The following is a 17,174-nucleotide window of genomic DNA, read 5'->3' on the forward strand; positions in this document are numbered from 1 at the left end:
TGAGCCCAGAAACAATCGGATAATCTGAGTAGTATACAATATGCAGCTGACCCTAATATATCTTCATGCAAACTATTTTTCTTATCACTGAATGGCGGTAAAACGGTCCAAAGTGATGCACCTCCTTTCTCAACTGACATTATAAAATATTTGACACACGATCACCATCATATTTGAAAATATCGGAGTAATGAGCTCTATTATCAATTATATTTGTATTTACTATAAAAAAAGTTTTTGATGGATTTAACAGATGGCATTGTAGGAAATGGACAGGACGGTTCATTCCAGTCGGTCATAACAGACAGGATGTGTTCTAGCAGCAGGAACATTAAATAATCTGTAATGTCGAAAATTGCAATTATCACCTATATTGATATATATATACATAATTATGAGAAGGCCATTTTTTATTAAATATATTTTAAAAAGTTATATTTCGATGTAGATGCCTTCGATTAATAAATGGTACTAGGCCAGCTTCTCTATAAATTATAGCGTGACTTGATCCCCTTTTTTAACCAATTATGATACGTACTGCTTCAAGCTGAATTGACTTCAAAATATCACACTCAGATTGATTGCAATTTGACCATACTATATGAAAATTCTCGAGAAATGTTTATTCTTTTGTATGCTTTCTCATAGATATAATTTATATTGGTAGACCAATTTGCCATTTAATTGAAATATACTCCTCGGTGCGTATGATTGATAACATTATCATTTTTTGTATTGTTGAAAAATATATCAGGAATTATAATTTGGGAGTTAACCCGCCTTGAAGAAAAAAGAGATACAGTTTTATTAGGATTAAAAAAGTATGCCCCATTTTTCAGCCCATGAAGATATTTTCTCATTTATTGTTTAGAATTTCAGCAGATTCCTGTCTATTACCTTCAATGAGACTTATCAATGAAGTATCGTCAGCAAACAATTTAACATGAGAAGAAATATCATCAGCAATATCATTAATATACAATAGAAAAACATATATGGCAGATCCCTGTGGTACCCCTGCCTGGATTTAAAAGTATATTTAAAGTCCATCGAAGCCCACTCTCTGTCTCCTATTCTTCTCTTCTATAAGATGAAAAACCAGCCAACATATTACCATCGATTCCATATTTCTTATTAACCTTATATATCAAACCATCATGCCAAACACGATCAAAAACTTTGCTTATGTTACAAAATATCATTCTGGCTTCTTTACCATTATCCAAATGTTTTACAATTGGGACAATTATAGCTAATAATTCATAGGTTATTGAATCGTTAGGTATAATTCCTGATTGATGTTTGGAAATTATGTTATGTCTGGATAGAAAGTTAAAAAGATATTTAAATACATTTTCCCAAAATTTTACTGAAAATAGGAGTCACAGAAATAGGTCTATAATTAGAAGGATCACTTCGTAAACCTTTACCTTTATATATGGTTTTTGTAATGTCAAAAGTTGAAAAAGTATGTTGTGGCTATAGACTGGCAGGAGTTAGATCGTCAACAGTCTTATTAGAAACAGATAGAGATGTAAAATATTCATTGAAAGATTCAGTTTTGTCTATAGGATGTAGTTTTAGATCATCATTAATAATCAGAGGAGCGTCGGTTTCATTTTGTTAAGATTCATACATGACTTTGCTATTTGCAACTATTTACCAGGCGGTATGGATTTATCAATGAAAGAGGACTGAAGTGTAGATAGATATTTTTCTTTTGCATTACGAATTGAAGAAATAACCTGATTCCGAAGGGTAGATAAGTATATATCTACGTCTAAAATATCACTTATATGTAAAGCAGAATCATTTACACTTATATTTATAACGTTAATGATGTCACATGAAGTATAATAACAGCGATAAAAAAACACAATACAAATGTTGTACGCGTTTGCTGGTGATAGTTATTTTACACAGTAAGACCACTCAACCAACATATCTAGGTAACATTGTCATGAAATGAAAATACTCATTCAAAACCAAGCATATCTGTGTTTACACTGAAAGTGGAATGGTATGTATTTTTCTTTCATACCTACGGGTGTAATATTGGCTGGTCTAGGGCAATACACTCATGTCGCCTGAGGCTGTATTGCATGGCTACTCATGCAATAAAGCCTCATGACGTCACGGCGTCAACAAAATCTCTAATTCCTCGGTAAAATTTTAACCCTTTTTTCACGAATATGACTGGTTTTATTACGAAAGATGCAAACAACGGAATTTGTTATGAAAATATCACGTAAATTTTCATGTATGGAAAATTGACTCTCAGTCGTCGATTTCTCCGAATTTGTTTCGAAATGACGGGATATTATAGCTGTAAAATTGCAATAAAACATCGAGGTACATATATGAAAGAAAAATACTCTTTCATAAGTGGATATGAAGGATAGGGATATTCTACCCTCGGGATCACAAAATGTAGCAAAACACTCGGCAAGCCTCGGGTTTTACTACATTTTGTGACCCTCGGGTAGAATATCCCTATCCTTCATATCCACATATGAAAGAGTCTTATAATATAAACTCTAGATATCAAGTAACTATATATTGCTAGCTTGGCAATTTCGTCAATGTTTAAATGGAAAATTAAATTTGAAAAAAACCCAGCAAAAAACAAATATAAAGTGAACGTTCGATAAATAAGTCAAGTATCCATTTATGGAGACATATACATGCATGTATGTATATTGAAAATAACAACACCCCTACAGAAATTTACATGACAACATGTCAGAACTTAAATTTCTTATTTTCAAAAAAATTATTGCAAGGAATTCAAGGATAACTTTCAAGTCCAGCGAATTTTCAAAACTGTCATATTTTCAAGATGCATTTTACTCTAAGAAATCCAAACTTTCTTTTCAAGACCAGTCTATTTCCTATTCAGGCTTATTCTCAAGTAACTATTTATTGCTAGCTTGACCAACGTTCATTGCAGATGGCCCTAGTTTTTCAGTCACTCTGACCCCGTCGGACAGAACCTACACTATGAAAGAGGGTGACACGTTACCGGACATCACCTGTACAGCGGACTGTAGACCTGGCTGCACCTTTGTCTGGACACGACCTGACAACACCAACTTTACTGTGTCACCTGTGTTGTCACTGGGACAACTGGACAGATCAGAACACGGGACGTACAGATGTACTGCTAGGAATGTTGTCGAGGAGTCAATTTCATTTTCCAGTGTATCTATAACATGTGAGTTTTATGGTATCATCGAAAATGTGTATTTTAAAGAATCATAAAAACACTAGTAAACACACGTATAAGTTATTATGAGAAAATGAGCCTGCAGCCAAATTAAATGTTAATTCTACTACAATTTCTTTGTTCAAGACGGACCCTCCACTGTGAGTCTAACTCCATCGACTGTGACCTATACTCCTACGGAGGGACAAACTATTCCCACCATCACGTGTTCTGCTGACTGTAACCCGGCCTGTACCTACAGCTGGACAAAGGATGGACAGTCCTATACCACAGGGTCAGGTCTCCAGCTCACCTATATACAGCGTGGTCAGACGGGCGTGTACAGGTGTACGGCCAGTAATTTACACGGTAGTACTACAGCTGTGGACGTCAGCGTCACGGTCTACCGTACGTATTTTTACGTATATTTAAGTAATTATTCTTTACATCAAAATCAGATAGTTAATGTAATATATTAGAGGATAGAAATTAACTACCGTAGGTAGTAGATATAGTATTTGTAAAATCGCCTATCTGCTTTCAGCTACATCCCTCTTCTTCAGTTTGCCTGTCCGTAAACTACTATGAGCTTATTGTTTATTGTTTCAAAATAGCGTATGGCAATGACTAATGTTGTCTAAAAACTATCGCATGGCTACTCCAGCGTAAATACACTGACATAGGTAAACAGAGATTATCCATGCCGTTGTCATGGTTTATGATGACTTGGTTTGAAAAAAAAAAAAATTAAAGTAATATCAGTGTGTCAAGGATTTGCAGTCATCTGTTTTCTACTTAATGTGGTTGCTATTTCTTTGATATATATTTATTTTTAGTATGTATGTATTATATGCATATTATTCTAGATAATGACTCAATCGGATAAAAATGATAAAATCTTTTCCAAAAATCCCTTTTAGTAAATATACTCAATGTCACAAACAAGTCGCAGTACAAAGAGGATGAGAGAGTAATTGTATTCAAAATCCATGAATAATTTCTACAACATGACCTTATTTCAACATTTACATAAAAAAATGTTAACAGTTTTTGTTATACTCATAAATTAGTAGATGCTTGACACCCAAACACGCATCGTTAGATATCTATTGATCGTAAGCTTCAAATTATCTCAGTTTCATCAATCAGTTGTTTGATGCGGTTTGTATCAACGTGACTACGATCTCCTTATACGTATGAACTAATATTACGAATTTGTATCAGTAAAATGTTCAGTTCCACCTTTTGCATTATATTTTTCTAGTGACTTACTGCCTTGATTAAGCCAGCACAATTTTAACGATATTTCTATTTATTCTTTAGATTTGATCCAACCATGCAAACATTAATGCTTTTTTTAAATCGACCTAAACTTCAGTTATTCTTATGAGTTTGCAGGGACATAGCTTTAATCATTTTTTGATATAATAATTAATCGGTACGTACTTGTGTTTTTGTGACTATAAAATAAATGTGTTTTTATATAACATATTTTATGCAAGTCCACTCTGGTGAACGCTTATCCAACAGCAAATATGTTAGGGAACAACTCTTTTTGTATCTTTATTATTGCGTGTTATAGACTCACCATCGATACGGAACCTAAAATCTACACTGGATAGTAACCTTAGAGAAGGTGGTAGTACATCTTTGGTCTGCACAGTAGAAAGTGTCCCTGCGTCCACTATACAATGGTTCTATGGCGACAATGTCACCGTTCTACTCGAAAGCTCAGACGTCCTGGAAAGTATCTACACCCTGACTAACGCTGGCTGTATGGACACCGGACTCTATACCTGTTCTGTCCGGAACAGTGTCTCAACCACAGCGGTCACGAGGGATATACCAATCAACGTTCTGTGTAAGTACTACAGCGGTCACCAGGGATATACCTATCAAGGTTCTGTGTAAGTACCATAGCGGTCACCAGGGATATACCTATCAACGTTCTGTGTAAGTACCACAGCTGTAACCAGGGATATACATATCAACGTTCTGTGTAAGTACCACAGCATTCACCATGGATATACATATCCACGTTCTGTGTAAGTACCACAGCAGTCACCAGGGATGTACCTATCAACGTTCTGTGTAAGTACCACAGCTGTAACCAGGGATATACATATCAAAGTTCTGTGTAAGTACCACAGCTTTCACCAGTGATATACCTATCAACGTTCTGTGTAAGTACCACAGTGGTCACCAGGGATATACCAACCAAACTTATTGCCAAGTGCGTGATATATGGTACAAATTCAACGCACTTTGTAAACAATTCTCAGACGGCGTCGACGTGCATCATATTTAAAGCACTTTTAGAAATTATCAAAGTGCGTAATTTTTTTTCAAAGTGGGTTGTAAAAAAATAGTATACTTATTCCAAGTTGTCTGTCTATCCATCGATCGATCGATTACTCATTTCTTAAGGGAGGAGGATTTCAACGTCTAGGGTAGGAATATTAGACATTTATCTATCAACCCATTGGGTGCTTTTAATTGTATTTTATTGCATAATAAGTACATGTATACGATTAATTGTTACCGCACGGAAGCATAAGCTACATGAATACAATTTGGTGACAATAAATAATCATGTCGCCTTCTTTTGCGACATTTTATATACCTATCTTCATGATTGTATTGCATAGGGGGCTTTTTAACAATTTACCTAAAGATGCTCAACCACCGACAGAGGATAAATGAAAGTCTTAATTTGAACAATAACTGATGTTAAACAAATCGTTTTGCTTTTGGTGCATGCATAGTAAGTACTTCATTACATATAGTGCATAGTGCGGGACGCAATTAATTATTTTTAATATTTTATCTTGAAGTAAAATAAAAAAATAAAAACTCAAATATTGAAATGGTGTTAATGATGTAAAGTAAGTAACTTTTGTAACTGAAAAAAACGCTTATTCGTCTACACCAGTTTCTGATGAAAAAACAAAATCGTCAGCGGAGGAGCATCTTTAATTATATTATTAACCCTAAATCATCGAATTTTAATATTTCTTTGAAATACCATTACGGAAGAATCAAATTAATTCCAAATTAAGGATAATGCTTCCAATTGTCACATGCTTTCAAACATGCTTTGTATGAATTATTCCAGTGTTATCATAAGAATGTTTGCATATTTTCATAGTGGTATGCAAAAAAAAAAAGTTTTGGCCAATCTGAAAGACAGATCTGGTATGAAAACAAAGGAAAATAATTATATCACATTAGCTGTGCTGTAGATATCATAGGTCAATTTAAATAATACTTTATTGGTATAAATTTTGTTTTACATTTATTATAGGTAAACCCCGAGCAGACCCCCGAGTAAATATTCACCATAACGTTGGCCTGGCTATCTCGGAAAGTCTTACCTTAACCGCACTGTTCTTAGCAAATCCAGAGCCGTCTTTTACTTGGACATTTCGAGAAGGCAGAGGCACCCATTTATCAAAGCTAGTCGACGGAGAAGATAATTTTGTGTCTCAGAATTCCTTCCAGTTGAATTCTTTAACCGCGATGTCAATAGGAACGCGTACACATATACAGGAACAGTGGTTCGGAACATATGACGTCACGGCAACCAACAGTGAAGGGAGCGAGTTGATAAGTTTTACTGTTGTACCTCAAGGTAATGTACTATTGGGGAAAACACTGTGTTCAAACATATAATATATCCCCGCAACATAAAAGCTTTATATTTGTATATATACGTATTTAAGGTTTTGAATAATAATATTGTGAAAACTGCATATCATTTGTTGTAATTTGATTTTTCTTTTACGACAGTTATAGTCATTTTGGAACCTGCCTGTTTTACACGGACAATAAACCTCATGTGGGTCCTTTTGCATTTGCCAAATATGGTATATATGTCACGTGTTTTGATTCATAATTATTGTATTTGTTTTGACGCGGAATTGTGCAGTGTAATTATTTGTTCATTGTTACTGGTTTTACCTCAATGTCACCATAAACAATTTATGACTTTTGAGTACGACTTAACGTCTAAAGAAATTGCGACACCACATCCAAGAGGAGATTACTTCGATCTATCTTTACCACATGTTACTGGACGCGTAAGAGGTATCTGGACTCAGCTTTCACTGGAGTAGCCAGTAGCTGATTTTGTGGTTGATATCGCATTTGATGACTATTTCTGAAAAACAAAAACGTATCGGCAAACAACGGCAATATATAATGATATTTAATATTTTCATGTATACCACATACACCCTATAATCGTATACGTGTAAAAATTTACACCAAATCCTTGATTTCAGGAAGGCCAGTTCGCCCGTATCATGCGACAGTTGCTTGTGTGAGCGAGAATCGAGCATTCTTAAGTTGGAGGTCGGAATTCAATGGAGGGTCAACTCAAACGTTTGTGATTGGGATAAAAAGTGAGGCACACAACTCTTTTGTTTTGAATAGAACGTTCGACACACCTGATCCAGGACAACACAAAACTTCCTTTGTCTTTATATCTGGTTTATCTGCAGGTACACAATACTTCTTCAATGTGTATGCTGTAAACAAATATGGAAATTCAACGTTGAAACGTGACGTTAACTGTACAACAGGTAATTTATTTCTTTTATGCTTAACGACAACTTAGGCTATTATGTGTTTTTTCTGTAGTCACACTGCTATTAACGTACGTATATTGTCACAATCCAATTATAGCGCAAAACTGCTTACGTATAGCTCGTGCTAAATTATAAAACCACTAAATACGACGTATAATATCTTCAGTATATTTCTTTGTACTTGCACAGGACTAACGATCATATTGTAAATTATGTAACTCAAACACCGTTGTCCTGTTTGCATTCACTTGAAACCTCACTTTTGTAGTAACATGTACAACGATCTTTTTATTCTATTTTGCAACGAACTTCGATTCCAATGTTAAATATTATATTGCCACCATATCCATTCATAGAGACAACACACGAAATTGTATCTTTTAATATTTGTTATGAATAATTAACATTCATTTTCATTTTTACATACATTTTTAACAGACTCGGTGAAATACGTGAGATTCAACAATAATGGTTTGCATGCAGCAAGTATAGCATTGATTGTCATATTAGTAGTACTGATGCTTATCGGGGTCATGGCTGTCTTCACACGTACGTATAGACATATTCTCTATTCTACTTTGTTGCTTTAATACTGACTTGAAATAAGAAAATGACAACAGAAAATCATCAAATTACCAATAATAATCATTGTAATTGCTGAATCAAACTCGAAATTATAATCTCAAATCATATCTTTGAACAGGAAAGGGACGACGTTGGTGTAGGTGAGTATAAAAGACTTCAACGGTGAAAATATTCAGGTCAGTGACGTATAGAATTCAACATATTTTGAATGATCTTATTTATTCTATTTGTCATAGTACATCACGAGTGTTCACTTTCTATTCCATATTCAACCGGTGGTGTTTCTATACTTCTGTTTATAAATATCAAAACTACGTTTAGTAGTCATCTCAATAGGGGATTGATATTGTGTTTTTAATAGGATTTCGATATTGGTTTTCGTTGGTTTGACTCGGGTTGTTTTGTTGTTTCATGTCCTTTTAACAGCCAAAGTCATGTACTAAACGACAAGGTTTATGAAAGACGTTAAAGTACCCGAATAACACTCACTGACGTCAGGTCAGTACCTGGCAACTGCCGCACAGAGGATGCAAATTCGAAACCAATAAGTGGAGGTCTTGAGGAAATATGTCGTAACATTTGAACCACTCGCCCGCCCCTTATCCTTCGAAGATGATGGAACAAGACATTACACACATTGAACGCATTGAATGATAGTGCTGGATATCAACTCATCTTTTCTGTGATCGTCATTTTAAGATGTATTATTACAGATGAGAAATTTGTTATCAGCGATTTAATTCGAATAGGAAATTTAGCCGGCAAACAAAACGTCATATCCGCCAGGTGTATTCTGTATTTGCATATTACAGAGTTATCTGCCCTTGCGGTTAGGTATTGATTGTGGCGTCATGTCTTTGCGAACTTAACGCCATACCATTCAGAGAAAACGACGTGAATTGCGCTTACAAATTACGGTCGTTAAAACTGATATAATATCGATAATACCGATCTGTAATATGCAAAGACGGAATAGTGTATAGTTATAGTTGTTACGTTCATTCAGTTGGTGGTAAGAGTAAGAAATTAGTTTCATAATGTCTAGATTATTATTTTATTACCCTAGTAAAATGTTCCTTAAAGCTGACAATGCAAGTTAAAGATGCTCCACCGCTGACAAATGGTATTTTTCACTATCAAAAACAGAAGCAGACGATTTAGTATTTTTCTTCAGTTACAAAAGTTACTTACTTTACACCATTACCACCAGTGAAAAGTTTGAGCTTCTAATTTTACTTCAAGATAAAAATATGAAAGAATAATTAATTGCATCCCGAAAAAATTCTGTGACACTATATCCTACATGTATATGGAATGAAGCACTGATTGTGCATGCACCAAAGGCGAAATAAATTATTTTATATTATTTTTTGTGTTAATTAGCCATATATATACACGATTAAACACCTATTATTTTTCAAATGATGACTATCATTTATGCTCTGCTGGCGGTGGAGCATCTTTAAAAAGTATACATTTGAGATTTCAAAATTCGTTGTTAGTTGTCCACTGTGTAGCACCTTCTTATACGTAAACAAATACCTTACCTGTAAATCTGTGTAGGACTTGTTTTAGCAAGCAAACTCCTCTAAGCTGTCATTTAGATGCTTCATAAAATGAACTTTCTACGCAAATGAATAGAAATCCTGATAACAATCCGTCCAACTATCTCCACTATACTATATCGTACCCGATGTACTCGACTGGCCACGTGCACGTGACCACGTGTCCCAAACAAGTGACGCTACCATATATAAACTACCGGGGGCATACACATGTACATGTTCGTGTTATATCTAGTATATATTGACGTTTTTAATAGCTCATAATTGACATATTTTGGGATCTAGCTGACAACATTACTTCAATGAAACCTTGTCAGGTGAGGGTAGTGTTTATATTTTGTTTGACAATGCTATCTGCTATTAGAATTTTCGAGTTTGTTTACGTTATAATCCGAATGGATCTCGCACGTGGAACGAAAGTATGAATTCATTCATTACTTTTTATTCAACTATATATATCTATTTTGGTTCTTAGAAACTTCATTTGAGAAAACATTGAACGTACTAAGCATTATATTCTTATGCCACGGCCTCAGGTTACACGTAAATACATATTTGGTATATTGTAAAGTAGGTCTAAAGCCGGTCTCGTGTTACTTGATACACCTTGAACTGCGAGCGTTCGATTAATTGCACGTGTATGTGGTTCACGCGCTTTATATAGGGGTTGGTACCCGGTATTGTATCCAAGCAGAGTTAAGACAAAATGGCGACTGTCCGTCCATAGAAACGTAAAGGGTTGTCTCAAAAACTAATTTAGAAAAAAAAATAATGAAAATAAACTTTATCTTTTTTGGGGTCTCAAATGTATACTTTTAACTTGCATTGTCAGCTTTAAAGGGTGTATTTAAATTGGTCGGTTCCGTCCAGTTTGGGTATGGGGAGAACCTAGATACTTGGCTAATCAGGAATCATAGGAGCCTGAAGGCCACCTGTGTGTGCATTTTTAGGGTCCAGTTGACATTCTTCTCAGAGAAATGGCATTGCATATATTAAGTTTAGGGGAATTCACAGAATTATTTTAGGGGTCACTTGGAGTCTTTATTTAGCTTTGCTTGGAAAGTATATTAAGCTTTTGTTGGATGCTTCAAGTGTATGTTTAGTATAGGGGGAATTCCTGAAGTCTTTACTTAGATTCCCTAATTTATATGCTCGGCTGAGCGTATATTTAGTCTGAGGGTATTTCCTTAAATCTTTACTTAGAATCCTTAATTTAGATATTTGTATTTTGTAGATATAGGTTATGTTTAAGCATGAGCTTATTAATGAAGGGGTATTAAAAGGGCTTACGAGATTTTACAGGAGTGCCTTCCCTGGGAATGGGACTGATTGAGTACGCTTTGTGATAGGAGTGTTTCGATGGGATCGGGACTAGCTTTAAAGTGTTGTTAGCTTTTTGAGGGAATTAGAGATATTCCGCTTAGATGCTTGGACTTAAGATTTATGAGAGTTTCTTAATTGGATAGTTGGATTTCCAGTTTGGATCGTGTATTTAGAGAAAGTGGTTACTTAGGATTTTAATTTCTATCTTGTATCAACTGTGTTTCGTCATACTGTACATATTGTGAAGTGTTGTAAATAAATTGTAAATATTACTTCAAGTGAATTTGTGGTGATTGGAAGAAAGAAAAAACAAGTGTAGCAAATGGTGTCAGATATAAGATTACCATAAATCGCTACTACTGGTGTCGAAAAGTGAAATTAGTCAAGAGAAAACACCAGTAGTGCAGATCGCGGCAAATGGTGTCAGAAGTTTGATTATTCAGAAAACACCAGTAGTAATGAACACGACACAGTTAAACATTAATTATCATGATTAGCATGTAATAATTCCAAATGTTCATATTTTCAGACAGTTCCAGCTTCGAAAACAAGACTGTCAGGATGCACAAATATCAGAAAGAGGTATGCTTGGCAAATAGTACTTTTATCTTTTAAACATATCACAACAAATATCACAGATGTAGTGTAAAAGTGCCAAATAAATGAATTTACGGTATAAAATGTTAGCATATTCAAATGTACTGTATTTTTCTAACTTTCAGCAGGAGGAGCAATGCCAAGAGACACCGTAAGGTAAACACTATTTTCTTTTCAACTAGTCCCTGTTTTTTTTAAACAACGCAATCAAAATCACTTAACTTTGTTTGAATGTTTATTGCAGATCTCAAAATCCACAAACTGACGGAAATGATGTTGCAATGGACACTATATACACTGATATTAGTAGACATCGTCAAGGTAAGATGTTCTTGTCGCATAAGTGCATTTTAATGAAAACGTAAGTAACACTGTACTGATTATATCGGCATTTTACCATGTATACACATTGCAAAATAACTATAATGATTATGGTTATATTAATTTTTCAAACTAAATCCGACTTTCTGATTGGCAGATCATTTTTCTTCATATACTTTGAAGAAAAAAACCGAGACTGGCGCGAAAACCCGACGTTATCATGACGCCACGATAGACACGTCGACGTTGCGTATTGCTTTAGAAAAATAATCCTTTGGAAAATCAATTGAATCGTACGTTTAAACGTATTTTGCATTATCAAGTACTCTGAAAAATTAATTATAAGCATTGATGTAACTATTTTTTAATTTTATCGGGTTATGAAATAAATTGTATTTGCAAACTTTTGTGGGAATCCGCTACTAGAAGTTTGCAAACAAAATTTCTTTCATATCCCGATGAAGTAAAAATAGTGACATCAATGCTTAAGTAATTGAACCAGTCCTGTATTTTGGAAACACAAATATGAACTTTTAGACAGTTTAATTCTTATTCTCCATTTACATGCAAAGTCAACAAATTTGCCAATATTTCCAACAGAACATGGCATGGTTGGAACGGCACGACATCAGCTACAAAAAATGTTGTAGCAATTGTCTTTTTTTTTAAAGATGATAAATCACTAGCTGGAGAACCTCAATGTAGTTGACACAATTACCAATTATGTGCTAAATGCAGAAGTTCAAGAGTATAGGAAAACACGCGTACATTATACATACTAGATAACACACTAATCCTTGATTCTTTACAGGTGCTGAGAATGTTTCTGGCCATTCCGACGGGTCAGTATTATAATTACTTGTAGATAATTCTGCCCACCGATCTGAACAATAAACATTCTAACAGGTTTCTCAGAAAATGGTAATAGCTTTAATACATTGTATTTGTCTGTAATTTTGGAGAGACAACAGCAACATTTTTATTTTAAATCGCTATCAGATATATCGGATGCATAAATATATATAATGGTTAATATGTTCAAATGGAAAACATATCAACTCCATTTGATTTTATAACAGGCAGTACGAGCCGTTACAGACGAGGTCTGGTAGTAATGTATATGAAGATCTTCGTGGTTCAAAACCTGATATGTATAGAGGTTTGTTTTTTTCTTGCTTTTTATAAAATTTTCACTTTCTGGTAAGTCATTGTCCACATAAAGTACACATGTTGCATTTGCTAATATATCTTGATAACGGCTATACACGCGATAGAAAACAAGTTAGTAGTCATTTGGAAACACGATGCATTCTGTACTGCCAAATAATATAAGACTCTTTCATATGTGGATATGAAGGATAGGGATATTCTACCTGAGGGTCACAAAATGTAGAAAAACCCGAGGCTTGCCGAGGGTTTTGCAACATTTTGTGATCCCGAGGGTAGAATATCCCAATCCTTTATGAAAGAGTATTTTTCTTTCATACCTCGACGTTTTATTGCAATTTTACAACTATAATATCCCGCCATTTTAATAAATTCGAAGAAATCCACGACTGGAAGTCAATTTTCCATACGTGAAAAATTGTGATATTTTCAAAACAAATTCCGTTGTTTGCATCTTTTATAGTGAAACCAGTCATATTTGTGAAAAAAATGTTAAAATTTTACCGAGGAAATAGAGATTCTGTTGACGCCGTGACGTCACGAGGCTTTATTGCATGGGTAGCCATGCAATACAGCCTCAGGCGACATGAGTGTATTGCCCTGGACCAGCCAGTATTACATCCGTAGGTATGAAAGAAAAAATGTTATGCTGGGCTCATTAGTTTTAAAGGACACGAGACAATTTCGAAGGCATTTCATTTTAGTTTCGTCCTATTTCTTTGTTTTACATTAAATCATATTGGAATAATTTATTTAAAGTATCATTGAATACGTTAAACTTTGAAATATGATCTTTTTAATGACACAGTCATTGCTTTTGAAATAAAACGAATCGCTTTGCAATTCATAGAGGTTGTGGAAGTCTATATAAAATGAACTATATGAATCGTCTAGTGATAGTTTTATATCACATGGAACCCTTTCAATATCATTGATGTATTATGCCACACATATTGTAAGACATGTTCAATCTATGATTTCAGTGAATAAAAAAGATAGAACGTATGTCAACGTTGAATTATAAAAAACTTAGAAGAGGAAAACAAGAGCCCGTTGTCGTATTCGAGGGATGATGTTTGAAAAGACATTTAGAATCTAATATTCCGTCTTTGCATATTACAGAGGGCAGGTATCGATTGTTACGTCATTATTTTGTGAGCGCAATTCACGTCATTTTCTCCGAAAAGCATAACGTTACGCTCGCAAAATCATGACGTCACAATCAATACCTACCCGCAAGTGCAGATAACTCTGTAATATGCAAATCCGGAATATCATACAAATACAGAAGATCGATGTTTGGAACTATGGAAGGGAGTATTGTAATAATAAAGTAGGTCTTAAAAGTAGAAATGCTAGAATTAGAAACCGACTAGAATACAAGAATCATGGTCGGTGCATGCATGTTTTTATGTGTGCTTATTATATGTATGTTCTAAAACGTATCGTGTTTCTTGTATCTTAGAGCGTTTGTGATGCTGGTTATATACATGTACCTCACATATACGATAGATTGTCCTTCTTTGGTGTGTTCAAGCAAACCAGCATACAAGTAAAGGACACGACATTCATGAACAACCTTCCTATGAAATAATACACATTTAAGTGTTTTAACCATTGTCCATATTCTAATATCAAACTGCATGTTTTCCTGTAATGTTATATCAGAATTAGATGTATTTCAGATTTAATCATATTTATCAATTGTGGATCTTGCCTGAGGTCCATATGGTGTTTTACCTCTGTGGTAGAATTAAATATTGACCGAGGACGTAGACCAAGGTCATTATTTGTATTCGAACAGAATGTTATAACACCATGTTGACCGAATCTAAGGTCATTATATTTATATTAGATATGATAACTATTTTTAAAATGATTTCTTTATGCTAAATGATAAAGAAACGCGTGGAGAATGTCTCGACTACATTTTCCCAAAGAACTCAACGTCGCGATATTGTGAGGTCACAATAACTTTATCGACTTGGGGTGGACGTCAGAAAAGAAATATCCATTCGGATGTAACGTCGCAATTGACTCGTTGGATTTAAAAACAGAAAAAACCTTTCACGTGACGATGTATTAGCAAATGAGAATAGAGGAAATTCCGACCATAACTGATATCTTAGAATATCCAATGTTGCAGAAAATGAGTAACTTGTGATACTAAATGTTTGCTGAGGACAAGGGTGTGGCGTTAGGATGTCACTGTTTCTTGATATCGTTAGAAAATCAAACGGATATATAATATTTGAGAAAACATATCGAGGGTCACATTATATGTGTGATCAGAAATTGCAGCTACCTTGTGTGTCATGCATTGTATACATTGCATTAGGCAAATCATTTTTGCTTTACATATAATTTTAATGTATATATAACTTAAGGATATTTTCTTTGAAAAAACCCATATATAATCCTTCATTTTTTTAAGTTCATTTCTAAATGTATATGCATATGTGGGCCTAGTATGTTATTCGATTCTATTAACTTAATCTCACTATATTTGTCAATTTATTTTGTTGCAATGCAGTATTGTCGTAGTATAGTTCAGATGATGTTGATTAGTACACTGTCAGTGAAACAACATGGGACTATAGAACTAGTCTTGGTCTGTCTGCCATAATGCTGGTTTCAAGAACTTCCAGAACCTGAAAATGGGATGACGGATTCCGTTAAAATTTATTGGATGAAGTATCACTATCAAAAAAATACGTTGGTTCATTAAGATCATACTTAGTTATGGTAAGGACCTAAGTACCGAAGGGCCTTGATATAGTGCCCACTCGCCCTAGCATAGTAATCTAGTTTTGAGTGTCAAACTCTGGTGACACTAACGTAATCGCCTTAGCCTTATTGATATATTTTCTTTAAGTAACTGACTAAAAAAGTACCAGGAGTGGTAGAGAGTGATTTGAATAATAATTTGCGGGACTAGCAGTGCACATCCATAACTTCAGGTGTAACACTCAGAATGATTGTTGTTAAGGTCAAATTATTTGTCATAGGCCATAACTGAGGCATAAACTTCTCTAAACTCCAAGATATCGTTAAGAAAATATGTCATGGCTTTTTTATCACTTTAATTTTTTAATAATAAATATTTATATTATCAACATTTTTTATCTACTGATTTCACTTCTTATAATATTATCCTGTTGTAATGACATAGAGAGTAATCCTGGACCATTACAGAATCTAAATCTTGTTCACTTAAATGCTCGGTCACTTAGAAATAAAACCTCTCTGATCGAAGTAGAGCTAGAAGATAATGACATTGTATGTATAACTGAATCTCACTTAAATCCTATGATATCTGATAATGACATTCAAATGCAACCATTTAATGTCGCTCCTTACAGAAAGGATAGAACAACTAGGCCGGGGGGTGGGGTTATTGTTTATTATAAAAATACTGTCGTGTTGAAGAGAAGAAGGGATTTGGAAAGAGATGATGTTGAGTTACTCTGGTTAGAGGTTCTAATAAATAATCATGAATTTCTCCTTGGTTGTATATATAGACCTGATAGTAATATTGATTACTGGGGTAAACTTGACGATACATTAACTAGAGCTACTGATACTTCACTAGATACTTACAGGTGATATTAATGTTGATATGCTAAATTTACCACTAAATGATCATTTATCAAGACTCCTTGTTAAACATAACCTTGCTAGCCTTATCAATGAACCTACAAGAATAACACCTGATAGTGCCACTTCCATCGATATTATCTTTACTAACAACTCCAACCTAATAACTAATACTTTTGTATCACCACCATTCTGTAGTGACCATTCATCAGTTCATGCTCAAAT

At 34.4% G+C, this 17,174-nt stretch overlaps 1 protein-coding gene across 3 annotated transcripts in view; it reads left to right on the forward strand.

Annotated features, from left to right (window-relative positions):
* LOC138317466 (hemicentin-2-like) overlaps nt 1-15,380 on the forward strand; it is a 35,938-nt gene extending 20,558 nt beyond the window's left edge. The window contains exons 6-18 of one of the 3 annotated variants that reach the window (XM_069259148.1): nt 2,951-3,214; nt 3,353-3,613; nt 4,788-5,066; nt 6,510-6,836; nt 7,489-7,788; nt 8,233-8,343; nt 8,498-8,519; nt 11,797-11,849; nt 11,990-12,020; nt 12,109-12,185; nt 12,997-13,027; nt 13,265-13,344; nt 14,336-15,380. In XM_069259148.1, coding sequence (XP_069115249.1) covers nt 2,951-3,214; nt 3,353-3,613; nt 4,788-5,066; nt 6,510-6,836; nt 7,489-7,788; nt 8,233-8,343; nt 8,498-8,519; nt 11,797-11,849; nt 11,990-12,020; nt 12,109-12,185; nt 12,997-13,027; nt 13,265-13,344; nt 14,336-14,376 — 1,877 coding nt within the window. In that variant the 3' untranslated portion in view covers nt 14,377-15,380. The remainder of the gene's footprint in view (nt 1-2,950; nt 3,215-3,352; nt 3,614-4,787; nt 5,067-6,509; nt 6,837-7,488; nt 7,789-8,232; nt 8,344-8,497; nt 8,520-11,796; nt 11,850-11,989; nt 12,021-12,108; nt 12,186-12,996; nt 13,028-13,264; nt 13,345-14,335) is intronic. The other 2 variants (XM_069259149.1, XM_069259150.1) reach the window with 2 other exon arrangements.
* The last annotated feature ends 1,794 nt before the right edge of the window (nt 15,381-17,174 follow it).

Source organism: Argopecten irradians, chromosome 3, assembly GCF_041381155.1.
Source record: "Argopecten irradians isolate NY chromosome 3, Ai_NY, whole genome shotgun sequence".
Classification (NCBI taxonomy): Eukaryota; Metazoa; Mollusca; class Bivalvia; order Pectinida; family Pectinidae; genus Argopecten; species Argopecten irradians.